This window comes from Mobula hypostoma, chromosome 12 (genome assembly GCF_963921235.1).
Source record: "Mobula hypostoma chromosome 12, sMobHyp1.1, whole genome shotgun sequence".
In the NCBI taxonomy this organism is placed as follows: domain Eukaryota; kingdom Metazoa; phylum Chordata; class Chondrichthyes; order Myliobatiformes; family Myliobatidae; genus Mobula; species Mobula hypostoma.
Genome location: NC_086108.1, coordinates 42,046,987 through 42,068,920, shown reverse-complemented (window position 1 = coordinate 42,068,920; position 21,934 = coordinate 42,046,987). Strand labels below are relative to the sequence as shown.

General features: G+C 38.0%; 1 protein-coding gene across 5 annotated transcripts in view; it reads left to right on the top strand.

Annotated features, from left to right (window-relative positions):
• kif14 (kinesin family member 14) overlaps positions 1–21,934 on the top strand; it is a 124,862-nt gene extending 102,928 nt beyond the window's left edge. For 3 of the 5 annotated variants that reach the window (XM_063063901.1, XM_063063902.1, XM_063063897.1), the window contains exons 25-30: positions 142–326; positions 1,867–2,025; positions 6,024–6,146; positions 8,681–8,755; positions 14,922–15,060; positions 16,406–21,934. In XM_063063901.1, coding sequence (XP_062919971.1) covers positions 142–326; positions 1,867–2,025; positions 6,024–6,146; positions 8,681–8,755; positions 14,922–15,060; positions 16,406–16,800 — 1,076 coding nt within the window. In that variant the 3' untranslated portion in view covers positions 16,801–21,934. The remainder of the gene's footprint in view (positions 1–141; positions 327–1,866; positions 2,026–6,023; positions 6,147–8,680; positions 8,756–14,921; positions 15,061–16,405) is intronic. The other 2 variants (XM_063063898.1, XM_063063899.1) reach the window with 2 other exon arrangements.

The window sequence follows — 21,934 nt, the reverse complement described above, 5'->3', positions numbered from 1 at the left end:
GTTCATTTTTCTTTAGAAAAATACATTTTCAATAATAAATTGAAGGACACTTGAAGTAATTTTTTGTTACTTGTGTTTAATTGACGTGCATAACTCAGTTACTATCTTGCTTTAAATAACTTTTTTTACATTTCTACACAGTGTTCAACAGTAATCAAACTATGCAGTCTTGCTGCATCAGAACTACATCAAATTTTGAAAGGGTGACAATTCTAGTGAAGCTTTGGACAGACACTACCCCACAAGACTCTTGCTTTGGAATGATTGAAGATGAACTGCTTGGGGAAGTTAAAACATTGGGGCAAAATTTACAACTGTTATTACAGGTATGCAAATGAACATTTGAGTACAAAAGAAAATAAAAGTATATACAGTAGGTAAAATAAAGATGGAGAATTTATTTTTAAAAAATGGTTTGCATTATCATTAATATCCTTATCTTCAGAATTAGTAAATATGATCTAGTATGTACAGATTTTAAATGTTATTATGATTTGGTTTTAGATTCAAATAAATTGCATAAGGACATCTGGTTGACAATGTGCGTAGAAAGCAATGGAATGCTGCCAATGTAGAGAGAAAATGAAAATAAATACAAAACGGACAAGAGGAGGTATATATTAGTTGCAAAGAGGAGGGTCACAAATAGGGTAGGGGAAGATCTGATGTTTCTGGCTAATCAAAGCATAATTGTATTAACTTCCTTAGCAACACACACAAAACGTTGGAGGAATTCAGCAGGTCAGGCAGCATCTGTGAAAATGAATAGACAGTCGACAGTTCAGGCTGCGAACCTTCATCAGGACTGAAAAGGAAGGGAGGAGATATCAGAATAATAAAGTGCAAGGAGGGGAAGGAGGACAAGCTAGAAGGTGATAGGTGAAGCCAGGTAGGTGGGAAAGGTAAAGGACTGAAGAAGTAAGAATCTGATAGGAGAGGAGAGTGAACCATGGGAGAAAGGGAAAAAGGACGGGCACCAGAGGGAGGTGATGGGTAGATGTGGAGAAGGGGTAAGAGTCCAGAGTGGGGAATAGAAAAATAGAGAAAGAGGAGAGGAAAAGGGGAAATTGATGTTCGTGCCATCAGGTCAGAGGCTACCGAGACCAATTATCAGATGTTGCTCCTCTACCCCAGAAGTGGCCACATTGTGGCAGAAAAGGAGGCCATGGACCCACATGTGGGAAGAGGAATGTGAAATACAAATGGAAATGCTTGGTCACTGGGAAATTCTGCTTTTTGCAGATGGAGCAGAGGTGCTTGACAAAGCAGTCCCCCAATTAACTTCATTAAACAGGGTTTGTAGGTTTAATTCCAAGAAAAACTTCCAAGATTGAAACTTCAGCTAATCAAAAGAATTCATTTCCCCAATTTGAACAAATTAAACAGTATGTTTTGGAACATTTTTATTTTTTACCGTAAGTATACTATAAATCTCTGAATTTCCAAATACTGTATAAAGTAAAACGAGTACTGTAAAATAATTTGGAAAAGCTTCATTGACTTATCATATATGTTCAACATATTTTCAACAACCTTATCCTGTACCAGACATGAAATGAACCTGATGGAAGTCTGTGTCAGGGCAGTAACTAAATGCTTGTGCTTTTCTTTGCAGAAACTGATTAATAGGTAGTTGTATATTTGACAGCTTCAATTTTTAGTTTGAATTACAGCTTACCTTTTATTATGAAGTCAAAATTTTAATTTGCTTTTTGTTTGGAAGCACCAGCAAATTTTTGCTCCAACAATTTATCCAACACAGAGTTCTGAAAGCTGGAGGAGGAGTTGTTAGGTCCTACTAAAATTACTTGCATATAATTAAAGCAATATCTTGTTGCAAGTTGATGTCTGTTTGTGTGTTTCCAGGGCTGTGATTCAGATATTTCCTCTATGGTGGTGGAAGCTCGGAACAAAATAAGCCAAACAATTAGAAGACTTGTAAAGCACATAGGTCACTTGGCAGCCTGCATGGGCATGGAGCTGCATTTTGACGAAGAGAACATGGATGATTCACATAGTTACAGGGTACTGTTCTTCACTGATTTTTAAAAAGAATCTCTCCAAAATTGAAAGTTCAACTAATCAAATGAATTCATTTCCGCAATTTTAACAAATTGTATGTTTTGGGAACATTTTTATTTATGTGGCACTGTATCACCCAAAAATATATATTTAAATCTCAGAGTTTCCAAATATAAAGTAAAATGATTAAAATAATCTGGAACGTTCATCAGAAAGTTTGCCAGCTCCACTTCAGCCTGGGGGATAGTCAACTCTGTATTTCCCTTGATCATCAGCAGAAAGTGCCAGTTTATTGGCAATGAATAAAGCTGGAAAAGAACAGTTTAAAAATTAGCTTGGTGCTTAATTGTGTGTAGATGTTCCTTTGCAGAAACTGCAAGTCTTAGATACCAATTTAACATCTGTTTATAGTGAAACAAATTGAATCATTTATTTGATAACTACGCTTACTTTCACCTTTGCTTCCAGTAACAGTCACAGTATTACAATTAAGTGTGGCCCATTGCAATGGTATAAGTGGCACAGTCTTTCTCTTCATGATTCTCTCCCCTTTCTTATAAAGGAAGTGGATTAACTTCCATATGCTTCTCCACAAGTAGATCCATGTTTCCCATCATCTACAATATAGTTTTTCCTTTGCATCTTTCACATCTTTCACTCTGCCCACTTGATCCTAACTCTATCTTCACTCCTGCACTATACATATGCAGCTCACATTTCTGATGATCCAGTTATATTTCAAACCATTTCAGCCATCATTGTTGTTTTACCTACCTCAAATAACCTGCCTCTTCAACTGCTTCCTCACATTGTCCATCATCCTTGTATATATCTTCTTCTCCTGGGCCCTCATTCAAAACAAACACTGTGGAAGTGCCCTGAGAAGTTCAGTGGTTGGTAGAGAGAGAATGGAGTAGAAAGTCATGAGGGGAACAAACTCTTCTGATTGCTCAAAAGAAAGTAGGGTCGGTTGAGGGAGGGGAGACATGTCTTCTCATTGAAGCTGGCAGATATTACAAAAAACACTTTCCCGTAAAACCAGAGAAAATGCAGTAACAATCCTTTTACCCCTTCTCTTAAGACTCTGTCGACTCCTAAGGGAAGTAGCGATTCACTCAGACTTTGTCCAATCTTACCTGTTTCATTCTGTGTTCACAATGTGCCTCCTCTACATCAGAGAAACTAAATTCCCACTCAGACTCTGGCTACCTGCACCATTTTAACAAGGTGCAACATAACTTTAAGAAATAACACTTCATCTTCCATCTGGGCATATTTGTAGCCTTCCACACTAGATATTGAATTCTATAACCTAAAGTAACACACTCTCTCTCTCACACTCTCTCCAAATTGGCCTGTTCTGCTGTAGGGTATCTATCGATGATATTAACTCAGTTTTTTCTTCTCTGCTAACACTGCCTGCAGCTCATCATTTTGAATTTGCTGTTCCTTTGTTTCCATTCTATATCTCCGCCTTCAATAATTTACAACAAAAAGAATTGATTTATTGTTAATGTCCATGACAATTCTGGCCTTATTTCATCAGAGATATTGTCTGGGTCATCAGAAATGCCAGGGCTGATGTATAGTGCAAGAGTGCAGTAAGAGTTAAGATTGAGAAGGCAGAGTGAAACATGCAAAAAATACTTTTTTTGTTGATTTTCATTTACTGCTGGAAATGATTTTCTTTTCCTAATAAATCAGTTGGGATCTGTGTAGAGAGGAAAAAATGGGTTGTAGCTTCATCACCTTCTGTTATAAACTGAAAAGATTGGTTATCTGAAATCATTGAATATAGTGTTAAGTTCTGAAAGCTGTAGCCTGTGTAGAAAGAAAATCCCGTTCTTTATGCAGGCCTTCATTGGAACAACACACAGGTCTGAGTATGAGGGGTATAGTGAATGAAATTGACAGATAAGCAGAAACTTGGGATCAATCAACAATCGGAAGGTGTTCTGCAAAGAAATTATCCAAGCAGTCCTTGTACTTCCAGTTTTTTTGTACTTTCATATATTAATAATGTGCTCTCCTCTACAATGGAGAAACTAAATGCAGGACTTTAGCAACGTTTTCTATCTGTCAGTTTGGCAATTTTATAATTTGCTCTTCTGTTTACATTCATCTTTCCCTATTTGTATCTCAGGACAGATCAACCATAGTTATGAGCCTTGACAGCCCTCTCTCAAGATTATATATCTGTATCTCTCCAATCCCGCCAACACTACCACTGTCACCCTTTCCTGTGACTTACAACATGTTTGTTTTCAAACATTTCCTAGTTCTGTTGGAATATTTCTCTTTTCACAGATGTTGCCGTATTGACTGGAAGTCCTTCGGGCTAGGTTCATTAACTGCAGTCAAAAAGCAGTGACAGATGGAAGAAGATTAGTTTATGTTTAGAACAACAAAATAAAATTGTTATCACAGGAGAATAGAGTATTCATTAACTTCCTTGATATAGAACATAGGGCCTGATTTTTTACATTTGTATACCTCAAAGTGTGATGGGACTGTATTGGGTTCCCTGTCCACAAAGCCCTAAACTCAAAAGAAGATCTTAAGCCCTATCTGATATAGATATCTATGGGTTCCCTCACTATAAGGAGGTTATATTGTAACCACCTACTCTTCAAGGACTAGCTTACTTTCCTGTTTAGCCTCTGTGGTAATGTTTAGCTGCCGATACCCACTGCTTGAATGGTGGGACGCCTCCCTGCAAAGGAAGAGGTGCTTCTAGTTAACAAAGTAGTTTAAACACAGTTATTTTAGTTCTAATGATATACATTTAAATTGTAAATAGGTCTTAACGTATGTGTAACACTCAGTGGATTTCTAATTTATAAAAGATTTCTGAATTACAAAAGATCTACAAACTACAAAGGATTATCAAACACAGATACAATTCTTCTGAACTGTAAGAACATACTAACGAGCTGCAGACAAATGAGTCGTCCATTATAGAAACTGAATGTTGAGGAATGAATTCTAGTTCTTTCTATAATCCCATCTCTCTGTCACTCTCCTTGTCATTCCTAACAATCCCCAATGCTTCTGATATTTATATTATTTTCTAATAAATGACATCATCTGCATATGATGTTTTACAGATACCTTTCCTGAGGGAAAGTAACTCTCAATGGTTTTAAAAGCTTCTGGTGAAAGAGATCCCAAACATTTACAATTAATGCTGTGAGGGCCAACCCTCTGAGTACACAAATGTCTCAACTTGTTACCGAGTTTGATGTACTAAGTAACATTATTCCATTGTCTTGCCTTTGGCTAATGCAGAAAAGAAGTCTTCTGGTCACTTCACTTTGCAAACCAGACCTCTGAGCAGCCAGCCACCTGTTGTGGGCTGGCAACCCTGTGCTTTTGTAACACTGTTTGCAATGTTGTGCATGCAATTTCAAACTGATTGCTGTTTGCAAATTACATTAAAAACTGGAAACTGGTTCTTGTTTACAGCAAAAAATTGAGCAAAGAATACTTGATACACCGTGCAATAGGCCCATTCCTCCCTTCAAGCTGCACCACTCAGCAAACCCAAAGTTAACCTGAACCTAATTTTGGGACAATTTACAAAGACCAATTAACCTATCAACCTGTATGCCTTTGGACTGTGGGAGCAAACTGGAGCACCTGGAGGAAATCCACACGGATATGGAGAGAATATACAAGCTCCTTGCAGACAGAGGCTGGATCGCCAATGACTCTGACCCTTTGGAAAAGTCATGCTATTGTGCTAGAAGGCTGAGTTTAGCAATAAGTGTCTTGGATCCCGGAAAGTGAATATCTATCACAGTAGTTCAATTGTGTTAGATTTTGCTTTGTTTCTATCCTATAGCCAAATGAGATCACTGAAATTTCAGTTGTGAGAAGAGAAACGTGTACAAATATACCTCCTAAGTTCAAAAGAAGTTTCTTTAACATGTTTCCTAGAAAGTCTAGGCTTAGTTTAAGTGATCATGATCAAGTTAATTCTGTATTTTGCTTGTCTTCAGAGAAATATTTTTGCCAGTTTTTATGAGGGGGGATTCTCTGGAATGGAGAGTCTTCTGAATGTTGGCCTAAAAGGAATAAAAGAACATCAGAAGCTTTTGCAAAAAGAGTCGCCTGATGTGGAGGTAGTATGACCTTTCTTTTTATTAATAAACACCACCATTTGGCATAGCCCAAAAAATAGTGTTTGAATTACAAATGCATAATTTAATGTGAATATTGAAATTTGATTATTGAAACTTTGCTTTCATGTCAATGAATGATTAATCATCAATCCATTAAAATATGGTTATCTCTGTTTCTGCTCATAATATTGGTTTTTATTAGATGCCAAGAACTTGGTCTGAAAATTAATGTGTGAAGTCCAAATACTGAATCAGAAAACTTTATGAAATTTTAAATCATTAGCCAATCACCCATGGCAACTTTATAAGTTGCCAAGTTATCCTGTCTAGCATACCAATATTATAAAAAGAAATTTTGCATTCAAGTACAATATTTTAACAAACATTTTTTTCACAAATCATTCTGCAGAATCTTTCATACCATTATTAAGCAGAAATGTGTCCTAATGTGCAAACATCATGTCAAGCTTAAGATGAAACAAGAAGCATGTTTCATTTTAATCTAGACACTCGAGTGCTTTTATGTTGTCTATAAAATTTTGAATGTATGCTAAAATGAAATTAGTTGGTTAATGTTTATCTGCTTTGTAATTTTACATTTTTCCCATAAACTTCTGCTCTAAATGATAGTAAAAGAAGGCTTTTGGTTTATACCTCTGAAACACAGAGGTAAATTTTTTGAATAGCTATTGTTGTCACCCAACAGAATAGCTCTGAGGTTAATTAAAGAAGTGTGCATATGATAAGTAGCATCACTGGTAGCTAGAATCAGTACATGTCCTTTCTCCTGCACTTTTCTGGTTGCATAGCAACATTGATCTTTTTATTTTTGTAAATATAAGATACCATGTGGGTTATTGTATGTTGATGGGGATAAATGTAAGATGATTAGCACTTGGATGTTTATTTAAGTGCTGTAATGCTACAATGTTGCCTTATGACATCAATCTCAGCAATGAGGGTTTTGATTCATCAATGGAGATATCCAGTTAATCGCAGAATGCCACTCGTTAAAGGTGACAAACAACAGCTTTTAGTAAAATGTTATCAACGTTTAGGGACCATTCACAGTCTCCCTAACACTCTCCTGAATCTCCATTAATATGTTTTTTTTAAATTCACATCCTTACATCCTTATTTTGTGGCGGATTCCTTGTTTCCAACAGTTACATTAGTTCCTATATTGTTGGCCGATTCCATGTATTCTTTCACCTTTGTGTTCTCTCATCTTTGCTCTTGAATCAAGAGCAGAAGACTTAGAAGCATAAATCAAACAACTGGTTTAAGTTATTCACAAATTAATCTGCTTGTATCACACCAAGTATTACTGAACCCTCCTGTGCTTTGTTGCAAGACTATTCTTAAATATTAACTGAATTTTCTCTGACTGTCTCTTTAACCCTTGAGCCTGAGTGCAATACCATTTAGGTTGAGTTCATATTTCAGTTGCTTCTTGATTGGTTCCTGACAATCCTCAAGCTAACTTCTTCAGAGTTACCTCCTATCTTCAGTTATGTGCACACAAATTTATATGCTGAAAGGATTTCCCTCCTGCTTTCACTTTCCTTCGAGGCCCCATGCCAGCTACATTGTTAACTATTTATCATCATCTGACATTTGTATCCCTCTCTTTTTGAAATCTTATATTGTTATTCAGACCTACCTCATAGAACAAACCCATGACCTCTCTGCTATTGTATCCTTCTTGCTTATCTACAAGCTCTTCTCTCATCTCTGAGAACGTGCTACTTTTAGGTCTGCATCTATCTACAGTATATGGCAGTTCAGTTTGAACAGCTCTTTATCCTTGGACCGGCACCAAATTGAAGTATCAGAATGCATCCTCAGTGATCATGCCATACTCTGTCTGTCTGCTCCTTTTAGGGTTTGCCTGAAATCTTTGGGATAATAAGATAGACCATGATTGTACAGCAATAAGAAGCTGGAGGAACTTGGTGAATCAGGCAGCATCTGTAGAGGGAGATGGACAGTCAATGTATTGGGTCGAGACCCTTCATTTGGCTTGATGAAGGGTGCTCCACTATCTTGTATATTGATCCAGATTTGAGTGCCTCAAGTCTTGTGTCTCCTTGATTGTCCAGTGTCACCTTTCCAATGTTGCCAACCTTGTTTCTTCCCTTAAGCAATCTAGTCGCGCCTTGCTTTTTGAATTCTCTACAGGTGCACAGATTCCCACAGCTACTTTGACTGCATTATTTCCTCCTTGCTTCATCTGCAGTTTCCATTTCATTCTCTTGGTTTCTCCAGCTTCATAGCATCTGTTTTTCCCTTTTTCTTTCCTGTGGCGTCCCTTCATCATGATTAAATAAAAATTGGCATGTAATTGTGCTTATTAGTTTGGGGGAGATTCAGGTATCATTACTAGAGGATAGCCTAAGTCTCACTTAAAATAGCTTTAACACAAGTTTAACAGTTTCTGAAAAGTAAATCAAGACTTAGTGGTTCACGTAGAATGGATTTAGGTTGATTCAGCACATTTACGGCTGTAAAGCATAATCACCTTGTTTTAACAGGCACTTGAGCAACTGAAGAAGAGGAGTATGGCATTGTCTGTTTCAATCCAGAACTATCTCATGGAACTTAAAAAGGTGGGGCGATTTGTTTATCAGCGCCATTCAGATTAATTGTTCTCTTTTTAGTAGTTTGATCCTAGAATAACTGATGTGATTGGATACCCCCGTTTATTTTCAGTGGAGGGGGTGATCTTAGGTTTATAAAATTACTTTATTGTCGCCAAACAATTGATACGAGAGCGTATAATCATCACAGCAATATCTGATTCTGTGCTTTGCGCTCCCTGGATTACAAATCGATAGTAAATATTAAAAATTTGATATTAATTATGAAGGGCATTGATAGAACAACTAGTCAGAATCTTTTTTTTCTAGAGCAGGTGAGTCAAAAACTAGAGAGCACAGGTTTATGGCAAAAAGTGAGCATTTTAAAGTCAGTACAGAAATAGGCCCTTTGGCCCAACTGGCCTATGCCGACCATAGCATTCTCCCTGCTAATCCCAGTTGGTCATGTTTGACCCATAACTCTCCAAGTCCTTCCCCTCCATGTACTTACCCAATTCCTCTTTAATATTGCAACTGTACCCACCTTGACCACTTCCTCTGGCAGCTCCTTCCAGGTACTCGCTACCATCTGTAAAGAAGTTCCTTCTCAGGTCTCTTAAATCTCTCTCTTAAATATCTTGTATCTGCGCCGTTTAGTTTTGGACTCCCCAATCGTGAAGAAAAGATTGTGACTGTCCACTTTATTGATACTTGTCATGCTTTTATAAACTTATACAAAGTTATCTCTCATTCTTCTGCACTCTGTGGAATAGAAATCCAGTGTAGCCAGCCTCTCCCTATAACTCAAGCCCTCTAGTCCGGGCAGCATTCTCAGCTTGACATTATCTTTCCAAACCTGTACACAATACTACACGAGTTGCCTAATCAATGACTTATATAACTGCATCAAACTGCCCCTACTCCTAAATGCGACACCCTGACTGATGATGATGTTGTTGTTGTTCCTCTTTGTGTCCTGTGGCACACCAGGCAGTAGCTTTGCCATTTCTCTAGCATTTGTCTGTTTTTTTATGAGGCCGAGTTGCTAGCTCAATGCTCAACCCAGCATGGATGGAAAGCGTGCACGGAGCCAGCTGGATTTGAACCAAGGACCACTCGCCTCGAAGTCCAGTATGAATGCCACTACATCACCGGCCAGCTGATTGATGAAGGATAGCATGCTAAACACCTTCACCACAATGTGGACCGTGCACTTGTACTCCCAGATCTCTTTGTTCCCCAACCCTTCTCAATGCCCTGCCATTCACTGTATAGGTCTTACTCTGGTTAGACTGCCCAAACCACATCTCCTTACACATACCTAAATTGGAATAATTTGTCATTCCTCAGCCCTTCTCCCTAACTGATCATGATCTCTTTGCAATTCATTGTAATCTGCTTCACTATCAACAAGACTCCCTAATTTAGTATTATCAGCAAACTTCCTGATCATACCATAGCCAAATCATTTAGAAAAATAATGAATAACAGAGGTCCCAACACTGATCGCTGGGGCATCCCACCATCACAGGCCTCAAGTCAGAAAATAGACCTTCAATCATCGACCTCTGCTTCCAATCATTAAGTCAATTGTGAATCTATCTTGCTAGCTCCCTCTGAATCCCATGAAACCTAACCTTCCAAATTAGCATATTCAGGACTTTGTTCAAAGGCCTTACTATAGTCCAAATAGACAACACCTAATGCCCTACCTTCATCTATTCTCTTTTCAAAAAAACCTCCTAAAAATTCATCAGGCATAAGCTCCCATGCACAAAACCATGCTGACTATTCTTGATCAGGTCTTGACTACCCAAGTGATGGTAGATCTTGTCCCTCCAGACTCCTTCTAGTTATCTCCCTACAACTCAAATCAGTTAAAGAAGATATGAGGGGTAGGTTTGTCATAGAGTAGTGAATATTTGTAGCCAGCTGCCAGATGAAGTTCTGGACACAGATATTTTAAAAAGCAACACACATCAAAGTTGCTGGTGAACGCAGCAGGCCAAGCAGCATCTATAGGAAGAGGTGCAGTCGACGTTTCAGGCCGAGACCCTTCGTCAGGACTAACTGAAGGAAGAGTGAGTAAGGGATTTGAAAGCTGGAGGGGGAGGGGGAGATGCAAAATGATAGGAGAAGACAGGAGGGGGAGGGATAGAGCCGAGAGCTGGACAGGTGATAGGCAAAAGGGGATACGAGAGGATCATGGGACAGGAGGTCCGGGAAGAAAGACACGGGGGGGGGTTGACCCAGAGGATGGGCAAGAGGTATATTCAGAGGGACAGAGGGAGAAAAAGGAGAGTGAGAGAAAGAATGTGTGCATAAAAATTCAGGACTAAAAATTCCGCTAAGGCCCCACCTCCCCCTCGTACTCCAGCTGTTACTCATTTTTATGCACACATTCTTTCTCTCACTCTCCTTTTTCTCCCTCTGTCCCTCTGAATATACATCTTGCCCATCCTCTGGGTCACCCCCCCCCCCCGTCTTTCTTCCTGGACCTCCTGTCCCATGATCCTCTCGTATTCCCTTTTGCCTATCACCTGTCCAGCTCTCGGCTCTATCCCTCCCCCTCCTGTCTTCTCCTATCATTTTGCATCTCCCCCTCCCCCTCCAGCTTTCAAATCCCTTACTCACTCTTCCTTCAGTTAGTCCTGACGAAGGGTCTCAGCCTGAAACGTCGACTGCACCTCTTCCTATAGATGCTGCTTGGCCTGCTGCATTCACCAGCAACTTTGATGTGTGTTGCTTGAATTTCCAGCATCTGCAGAATTCCTGTTGTTTGTATTTTAAAAAGCATTTGGACAAGCACTTGCTTAGAAAAGCTATAGAGGAAAAGGGACCTAATGAGGGAAAATGGGATTAGTGTTGATAATCATCATGTTTTGGTATGGTCAAGGTGGACTGAAAGGGCCTGTTTCTTGCTGTAAGTTTCTCTGATTGCTCAGTTATAATTGATTTATTTACACACACCCATTTGTGGAGTTGTTAATTTACACTTGTGCGAGTGTGTTGACTAAAACTTTTAATCAAATATCATTGCATTATAAAACAACTGGATAAAGTGAAGCTGCATTGAATGCTTATTGCTGCTTTGAAACATCTCAATCCCCAGTTTACATGCTAACATTTCATAATGGCTTAAAATTACCATTCCAGAATGTTCCACCTCTTACTATGGTTTTACATAGGATAACTTCACAACAAATTTCAGGAAAACAATGATTTGAATATCATATGTTAGTTTGTAAGCAGCACATTAGAAGAAACATTAATGTACCAGTACAGTAGTTTCATGTCTCAGTTTTGTTGCTTCTGTATTCTATCAAATTTTGACATTTATAGTTTTTTTCCCCAAATCTTTGCCACTTTCTGGCCTCTTTTAAGAGCAGGTGTAAAAGGTATCTCTGGAGCTATTGTGAAAGGACAAAATTAAAATTATCTATATTATTTAAGATAGTTATTCGATACAATATAGTAGATTTTGAAATGGTCTCACTATTTTAAAATCAGAGGGAAGTGAAAGGAAGATACAAAAAGTATGAAAACATGATGATTAAACTCCTCTCGGGCTTCAAACCGGGTACAGGTATTGATTGTAACCAACATTTCGATGACAAACTTGCACTCTATTGAAATAAAACTAGAGGAAAAGAATTTTAACAAAGATGAAGATCTTGCTCTAAGTAAGAACTGGAATTTGATTATTCAAAAAAAGGTGGAAGAGCAGAAACCTGATTAGATGAGGACTAACCAACCAGGAGGCACAGAATATAGGGGTATAAATACCACCGGACTAGACATGCCCAAGCATTATCCCTGAAGAAGGTGGCAGAGTTTGTCATTGAAACTTCGGTTATAATCAATACCTGTATCCCCGGCTTGAACCCTGAGAAGAGTTTATTCGTGATATACACTTGGAAAACACTAGATCCTTTTTCATGTAACTATGAAAACCACTCATTTCTCATTATGCAGTCATAACAAGATTTAAGTGTTCAGTCAGGTTGTTGTGGAGAACTCTGAAGACTTATCTATAAGGGCAGTATAGATTGTATGGTCTACTTGAACTTCAGTGAGGCTTTTGACAAAGTCCCACTTAGAAGACAGATCTAAAAGATTGCCCATGGATATGAGTTGTCCTTAGGATCCGGGGCAACTTGGCAAATTAGATCCGAGATTGGCTTGATAATAAAGGTGATGGTGGTGAGTTGCTTTGGTGATTGGAAGATTGTGAACAGTGGTGTACCACAAGATCCGTGGCTGGGACCCTGACTATAATGAGTTGATAATTTAGATATGAATATTGGATGAATGATTAGTGTGCTTGTAAATGACAGAAAAATCACTAGTGTTGTTGTACATAATGTGAAAATAGTTTTGGGTCCATAGACCATAGGACCATAAGACACAGGAGCAGAATTAGGCTATTCAGCCCATTGAGTCTGCTCTGTATTCCGTCATGGCTGATCCCAAATTCCACTCAACCCCATGTAATTAATGCATTTTGTCAGGGGAACTTTCCACACTTGTTTGACAGAATGGGAATGCTGAAAGGAAAGAATAACTTTCAAGTTTTTGAAAAGTCGGTATTTAAGACCCAGTTCTGTGAAGGCACTCAGTTTATTGTTTTAAATATTGAGGCATTTGTGTCGTGTGTTTCCATTGCTGTATAGTGTTAAAGTGCAAATGTTCAGTTGGCTTTTTCCAACTTAAATAATTTTAAAGCATTATCCAGGTTTAAACTGGAAATGTATTCTTTAATATCTAACTACAAACTGGGATTTTCACAAAGAATCCACTAACTGGGGGACAAAACCATGACTACCGTGATCTGAGGTATTTTCATTTCCATGCTAAATCATATAGAGCTATCATGATTTGCAACTTTAAAAAAGTTACATTAAGAGCTATATTAATGAAAATTAAACCTCCCACTTCCATTACAACATAATCAGAATTAATTGATATTATTTTATGAATAGCATTCCCAAACTCTAATGTACTTCTTGAACCTATCTGTATGTTCACACTTAGTTGCTACAAATTATGTGCTCAATGGTAACCTTATCTGTAAAAGGCAGGTTCTGTTATCTCTCACACCACATTCTCTTTTCTGATTAAGCACAAACAATTCATAGATTAAGCCTGTATGGACAACAGAAAATCTGCAAGTTTCATTGAATTAGTAGAAGGGTTAGTGATGAAGCTGCTTAATAAATTGCTTGTTAAAGTCCCTTTCATTCCTTCCTTTCTGTGAATTGACTCGATAATTTGTCATCTACTGACGGTTTACTGAGGGGATGCAAATTTTATTGTTGCTGCGGTGAGCATGTTGATGCTTGGTTGTTATGTTCCAGTTAAACTTGACTTTTGGTAACACGCATCACATTCAGTTTAAATGGAAGCTGAATGTTTATTCAGCCAGGACGTTTGAGATTGAAAGTCTCAGACGCAACTGGAGAATGAGCCCCAGAAAATGTATGCGGTTTTGCAAACAGAAAATATTTTATTTTAGACATCCCTGTTTGAATATACAACAGAAAGTGGTTCCTTCATTGAACAAAAGGAGTCTACAGGTCACTTGTTATGTCTTGTGATTTATTGAAATGAGCAGAGAAAAGCTGGGAAGTATCTCTCTCGCATGGCCAACTCTTTGTTACCTATTCCCACAAAGGAGACTGTCATGCTGAAATATTTGGTTAGCAGACAAACGAGAATGTGATTTTTCAGTGGTTATGAAAGACTATGTTGACTAATTCAAAGGAGCTTCTTTAAAAATTCATTGTTCTGTTTATTTTGGCTGCTTCTTTTCATGCTGGCTTGTATTGATGCTTGGCCTGTAAGTATAATGAAATTGTATATTCTTAAGTGTATCTTTGGGTCACTCAATATAGGGTTATGCAGGAAGAATTTGTATTAATTTTATGGCAATACCCCGGTTTTCTATTTACTTTATAGCTAATGTTTCAAAAGGTCCTGTTCCTAGAGATTTAAAACAGTGTTGTGATTGGAAACCAAGCTGTGCTGATAGACATCCTGATAGATATCCTTTATCAAGTCCACCTATCATTTATATCACACCATCTCTAGCAATACTTAGTGTATGTACATACTAGACTGGCATTGTGAAATTTAATGACTTTGTCTTAGACGCTCATACCTTTTCATTTTTGATTTCAAAATAATTTTGTGGCAGAAGATGGGTGCTCAAATCCAAGAAAACATGACCTGTTGTATGGACTCGCTCAAGACCCTGCTCACCGTTGCTGCTGTAATGGTGAAGCTTAATGAAAGTTCACACAGTTTATACCAGCTGATGACTTTGGTGCTGAGAGGTAAGGTATTTAACATTTACTTGGGTATTTTAATTCTAGAGAAATCTATCCAGAATATTAAGGTATAGTTCTGCCAGGAATTTCAAGCATATATTTATCCTCATTTTCAAAGTTTATTTGCATTTTTTCCTTATAATTACAATGCTTAACATGTAGCTTTTTGAACTTGCAAATGCATTCTTCTCTTCTTGGCTGCCTTACGTGTAAACATAATGCTGGAGTAGAACGTTTATCAAATTCAAGTTCAATTCTGAAGCAAAAGCTTGGGGAGTATGAATTCCAGATATTTTTACCTATTTTGAATGCAGCAATAATTGAAAGATTTTTTTATGATCTGGGATGTTTTTTCATTATCCATTGCAATGAATCACATTTAAATTTGATGGTTTTATCATGGGACAGACAAAGTGTTCAGTTGATTCTAAAATATTCTGACAACTGAAATGGAGACAATTATTCCAGCCTTATTACAGTCATGTCTGTGGGTGACCCACATTCAAATAAAGCAAATGCAAAAACACAGGCTTTTTTACAAGTATCTGGTATAGGGTATGAGTGGGGGCGGGTGAAAATTATGTAGTTTTCAATCTGAAGTATTTACTTAATTTTTTTGATACTTAAGGTTTTATCATTTTCTTTTGTGTTCATGACCAAAACAAATTCAGTTTCAGGAACTGTGATCTTCGTTTTGTGAATGGTCAGAATTAAATTCTCCCTTGGACATGCTATAGTGATAACAAGAGACCTATATTAAAAATTCTGCCTCATTTTTCCAATTCCTTTGGTTGATAGATAATACCATGCTTTCAAATGGTATGCATGTAGACTAAAACTAGCCTGTTGTTCTTTACATGTTGTACAATATTTGGATCACAGAAAACGTGCATAAAAATAAACAAGTTTTGTACATGATTTTAAATGACAAACTTGAAAGAAAGTAAGAGGCATTGACTATCATGATTTAGTGTTGGTGGATGATGTGAATTTTCAGTTTATTCATGGAATTTGGATTCTTAAAAAGAACTGAAGTTCTTAAGTTAATTTGCCTATAAAATTAGATCTGTTAAATCAAGTAGAATTCATAATCTGGTGTTAAGACAAAGTCACTTACTCTTATTCTGTTAAACCATTTTTGTTCAAATCTATCATATCAGTTATCTGGGTATGTTTGATTCTGTTTTCTTCGTATTTTTCCACTTACCTGGCCTAGATACCATAGATATTTGACTCTTGTTCTTCTTTTCAGTTTGGGGTGGGAAAACAGTACATAAAATAAAATACAAATTCTTCTATTTTAACACTGTTAGCATTGAATTTTTATGTCATTGTTGGTGAACTCTTGCAGGTGACAGTGTGGCCAATGATCAGCTAAAAAAATTCATAGACGTGGTTTGTTCATCAGTAAAGCAAGTGGCTGATAAATTTGGGAGGCTCTGGGCTTCCTCACGCCATGAGAAGAGTGCATCCTCTGTCAGAGAAAGTAAACCTGACAAAGATTCTCAGTTAGCGCTAAGTGAAATAGAGCTGGCTGCCTGCTCTTTCCTTGATTTAATTGAATATCTTCAAGATGAAGAGAGACACCCAAGTTACTCTGATAACAATGAAAAGAACGAAGGGAAGATCAAGACTTCCACAGATGTTAACTCTGCTAGGTGGTATGGTAGAGGTGTTAAGAAAGTTGTATACACACTCCAAGGAACAACTTCAGCTTCAGAAAAATCAAGTGCACAATGGGTTTGAAAGATCGCCAACCTGAAGTTCATCAAATCTTTAATATCATAAGCAATAAAATGATTGTTTCATTGCACTTCATTTATGGTTTACGATCTACAGAATCTCCTGTACATTCTTAATATTAGAAATGCAGCAGATATATATATTGTTGCTATTTATTACTGAACTGATTGAATTTTTGTAAACTTTTGGTACTGAAAATACACCCTTTTGCCTTGTATAAAATGCATTTTCCTTCCACTCTTCCCTCAAGGGTTGGTACCATATTTCACAAAAAAAATGGTTGAATAATATTTTCCTTTTGTATATGTTTTTTTAAAGTTGATAAAAACAACAGCAGGTGAACTGGGCTAATATCTTTCTGGGTATTCAGCTACCAAGCCTGCCCTCAGTACTTTCCTTGGTAGTATAGATAGAGTGTTAACCTGTTGTGTTCTGATCTGAAGACAAAGAGTTGCACCATCAGACCCTGCCTGGGTCAGTACCTTGATGGTTTAGCCCTAAATTTGCCACACGATCACAAGGCTTTTGAAAGGGAAAATCTTCTGTGATCCAGGCCTGAGAAGTCATACTTCTATTTCAGATGTTTTGTATTTTACTGCCTGGAGATTAATGATCCCAGCTGATAACCATTTAAATTGCAATTCTAGTTAAAAACTGGCTACAGAGGTTCTCCCAAGTGAAAATAAACGGAATCCATCTAAGAATAAATGGTACAAGGAAAGAACATATTATATGAGCTGAATTATACTGCAATGTTTCTCAGCTACTTCAATAATGTAGGTTAGGTTATTATCTGATTCTTCCACGAAAGTGAGTTTGCTGTTTTAGAGAAAAGCACAAAATGTATGTATGCAATAATATCTAAAAATAATGATGAACATAGTCATCTTCCTCAGACCATATTACACGTTCCTGTTTTGTTCTTTAAGCACAAGTTATAATAATTGAGGTGCAAGGGGTTTGCACATTGATCTTTCACTTCAGATGAATATAATGGGATGAAAAAGTATCTCTATTGTTGCAGAGGTAATGTGTGTAGAGGCTTTGACAGTCTCAAAAGTGCCTATTGTTTTCAAATTCTCAAATAAGTTGTTGGAATGGTTAATTTAACAACTAGTAATATTTGAATATAGTTTGGTGGATGGGTGCTACTGTGTTCTGTGTCAAACTACATCACTCAAGGGTACTTTACTACGCAGCTGACAGCTTGGGGATCCTTACAATAGTTAAAATGTTTCTGGATAAATCTTTCCAGCATACTTTACTCATTTGTGAATGGCCTAGCAGTTATATTTAAAATGTGTTTTTTTTTGTCGTCCAAGAAGAGTAGAGTATGTTAGAATTAAAGCCGATGAATTTCAGCTTGGCTCAGAAAATTGCTTTGTTTGTTTTGGTAGGGATTATTTTCTCTGAATGTAAAAAAAATCTGAATCGTTACACTGATATGCCATTCCTTGTATTTCAAAAATCAAGGTTGACTGTACGGACTTGAAATTGTAAAATCAAAGGGATAAATAGCACTTGTATTAGAGTTATTACAGCATTAAAGACAATGTAATTTATTTGCACCACCACTCACACTTGTTGACTTTGCTGATCTGCAGTCAAAAGTGCCTTGCTTCTTCATGCTCACATAAGTGCAGGGAAAACCTTTCAGGTTTTTAAATAAAGTAATGCTTACTTCTAAAGCAGAGACTCCATAGAATCTTTTAATTAAGTAAATGTTATCAATTTCGAAGCTGTGTTGGAAACTTTATGACAATGGTAGGTTAATGTTTTATCTGTAGTACTGCAGGTGGTAGATTAATATTTTATCTGTCTCATAGAATGTCACTCATTTATTTCACTTGAAGTTACATAAACAGGACTTTCCATAAGGTTAGGAGCTGAATTAGGGTATTCACCCCATCAAGTCTGCTCAGCCTTTTCATCATGGCTGATTTATTATCCCTCTCAACCCCATTCTCCTGCCTTCTCCCTGTAATCTTTGATACCTTGACCAATTAAGGACCTGTCAACCTCCACTTTAAGTATACCCAATGAATTGGCCTCCACATCTGTTTGTGGTAACGAATTCCACAGATTCACTACCCTCTGAAATTCATCCTCATCTTTGTACTAAATGGAAGTTCCTCTATTCTGAGGCTGTGCCCTCTGGTTCCAGACTCCCCCACAACAGGAAACATCCTTTCCACATCTACTCTATCTAGGCCTTTCAATATTAGATAGGTTTCAATGAGGTCTCTCCTCATGTTTCTAAACTCCAGCGAGTATAGGCTCAGAGCCATCAAACACTCTTCATTCTCTTCCTCTGGACCATCTCCAATGCCAGCACATCTTTTCTTAGATAAGAGGCTTAAAAACTGCTCACAATACCCCAAGTACAGTCTGATCAATGCCTTATAAAGCCTCACCATTATATTCTTGCTTTTATATTCTAGCCCTCTTGAAATGAATGTTAACATTGCATTTGCCTTCCCTACCACCAACTCAAACTGCAAGTTAACCTTTAGGAAATCTTGCACAAGAACTCCCAAGTCCCTTTGCACCTCCGACTTTTTAAATTTTCTCCCCATTTAGAAAATAGTCTACGCCTTTATTCCTTCTACTAAGTGCTTGACAATACACTTCCCTGCACTATATTTCACTTCCATCTTTTTGGCCATTCTCCCAATCTGACTCCCTGCTTCCTCAATGCTACCTGCCCATCCACCTACCTTCATATTGTCTGAAAACTTGGTCAATAAGCCATCAATTTCCTCATCCAAATCATTGACATAACATGAAAAGAAGCATTCCCAACACCAACCTTTGCGAAACACCACTAGTCACTGACATCCAACCAGTAAAGGCCCCCTTGATTCCCACTCTTTGCCTCCTACTAGTCAGCCAATCTTCTTTCCATGCTAGTATCTCTCCTGCAAAACCATGGGCTCTTTTTAAGCAGCCACATGTGCGGCACCTTGTTAAAGGCCTTCTGAAAACCCAAGTATACAACATCGACTTTCCTTCATCTGTCCTGATTGTTATTTCTTCAAAGGTTTTCTCTTAAGGAAACCATGCTGACTTTGGCCAATTTTATCATGTGTCTGTTGGGAATGTCATATGTTGAAAGACTGGAGCGACTGGGCTTGTATACACTGGAATTTAGAAGGATGAGAGGGGATCTGATTGAAACACAAAATTATTAAGGGATTGGACACGCTAGAGGCAGGAAACATGTTCCCGATGTTGAGGGAGTCCAGAACCAGAGGCCACAGTTTAAGAATAAGGGGTAGACCATTCAGAACGAAGTTGAGGAAAAAGTTTTTCCACACAGGGTTGTGATTCTGTGGAATGCTCTGCCTCAGAAGTCAGTGGAGGCCAATTCTATGGATTCTTTCAAGAAAGAGTTAGATAGAGCTCTTAAAGATAGTGGAGTCAAGGGATATGGGAGAAGGCAGGAACAGGGTACTGATTGTGGATGATCAGCCATGAGCACAGTGAATGGTGGTGCTGGCTCGAAGGGCTGAATGGCCGACTCCTGCACCTATTGTCTATTGTCTCCATGTACCCTGAAACCTCATCCTTAATAATGGACTCCAACAATTTCCCAACCACTGAAGTTTAAGCTAACTGGCCTATAGTATCCTTTCTTCTGCCTCCCCACCTCTTCTTAAAGAGTGGAGTGACATTTGCAATTTTCCAGTCCTCCAGACCCATTCCAGAATCTCATGATTCTTGAAGGATTGTTACTAATGCCTGCACAATCTCTTCAGCTGTCTCTTTCAGAACCTTGGTGTGTAGTCCATGTCTAGGTGACTTATCTACTTTCCGACCTTTCAGCTTCCCAAGCAACTTCTCCTTACTAATAGCAATGGCACTCACTTCTGCCCTCTGTCACTCTCACATTTCTGGCATACCACTAGTGTCTTCCACAATGAAGACTGATGCAAAATACAAAATGCAAAAGTTTGTACGCCATTTCTTTGGCCCCCATTACTACTCTTTCAGTGGTCTAATATCCACTCTCGCCTCTCTTTCACTCCTTATATGTCTGAAAAAACTTCTGGTATCCCCTTTTATAGTATTGGCTAGCTTATTTCCATGTATCATCTTTTCTCTCCTTGGGGCTTTTTTAGTTGCTTTCTGTTGATTTTTAAAAGCTTTCACTACTTTTTACTCTATTATATGCCCTCTCTTGATTTTATGCTATCTTTGACTTCCCCTGTCACTCACGGTTGCCTCATCCTCCCTTTAGAAAATGTCTACATGTTTGGTATATATTTATCTCGCACCTTCCAAATTTCTCCCTGAGCTCCAGCTATTGCTTTTCTGACGTCATCCCTAGTGTCCCCTTCAACTTTTCCCAGCTTCTCTCTCATGTCTCTGTAATTCCCCTTACTCCACTAAGTTTAACTTCTCCCTTTCAAATTCTGATCTGTCTATACTTTGGCCCACCATTTGCTGTGATTATTTTTGCGTTGATCTGACAGATTAGTCCCTGTAGTTATTCCCCTCCTTCTTTACTCCCTGAATTTCAGAAACAGATCAGAATAGATCTCGGTTGTGATCAATGCTAGTTCGCCATAATTTCAAAGACAAAAAATGAAAAAGAATTTCTGCAGGGAATCTCTCAGATGATGGAGTCAGTGTTTTTAAGGGGTCAGAAAAGATCTAGCTGTCGATTTTGCTCTCTACATTTTCACTGATGTCAGGTGAGGATCATGTCCATTCTGCCTATAGAATTCACACAATGATTCCAGGGGCTAGTTCTTTGGCCAGTGGGGCAGATGAATTTTGAGGATCCATGCTGTATTTATCATGGACAGATGTTTCCAGTACAAGGCTAATTAGATGGTTGTGATAACTAACAATAAATCTCATGCCCTTTGTTTCCCAGACATGGAAGATGAGGTGAATTTGTGACTGAAGTTCCTCTCTGCCAAGTTTTATAACTTCAGAGGAAATATCACTGGCTCACAAGAACTTCTTGTTAACTGTTGGCATGTGAACTTCCTGACTTCATCAGTCAGGAGATTGAGGCTGGACTGGATCTTTTAGTACTTTTAGTTCTACATGATTTTTTTGTGTGTTCTTGACCATTCTTTTTACCGATTGGCAGGCTGGGAATTTGGGTGATCTGTTAGATTTTGTG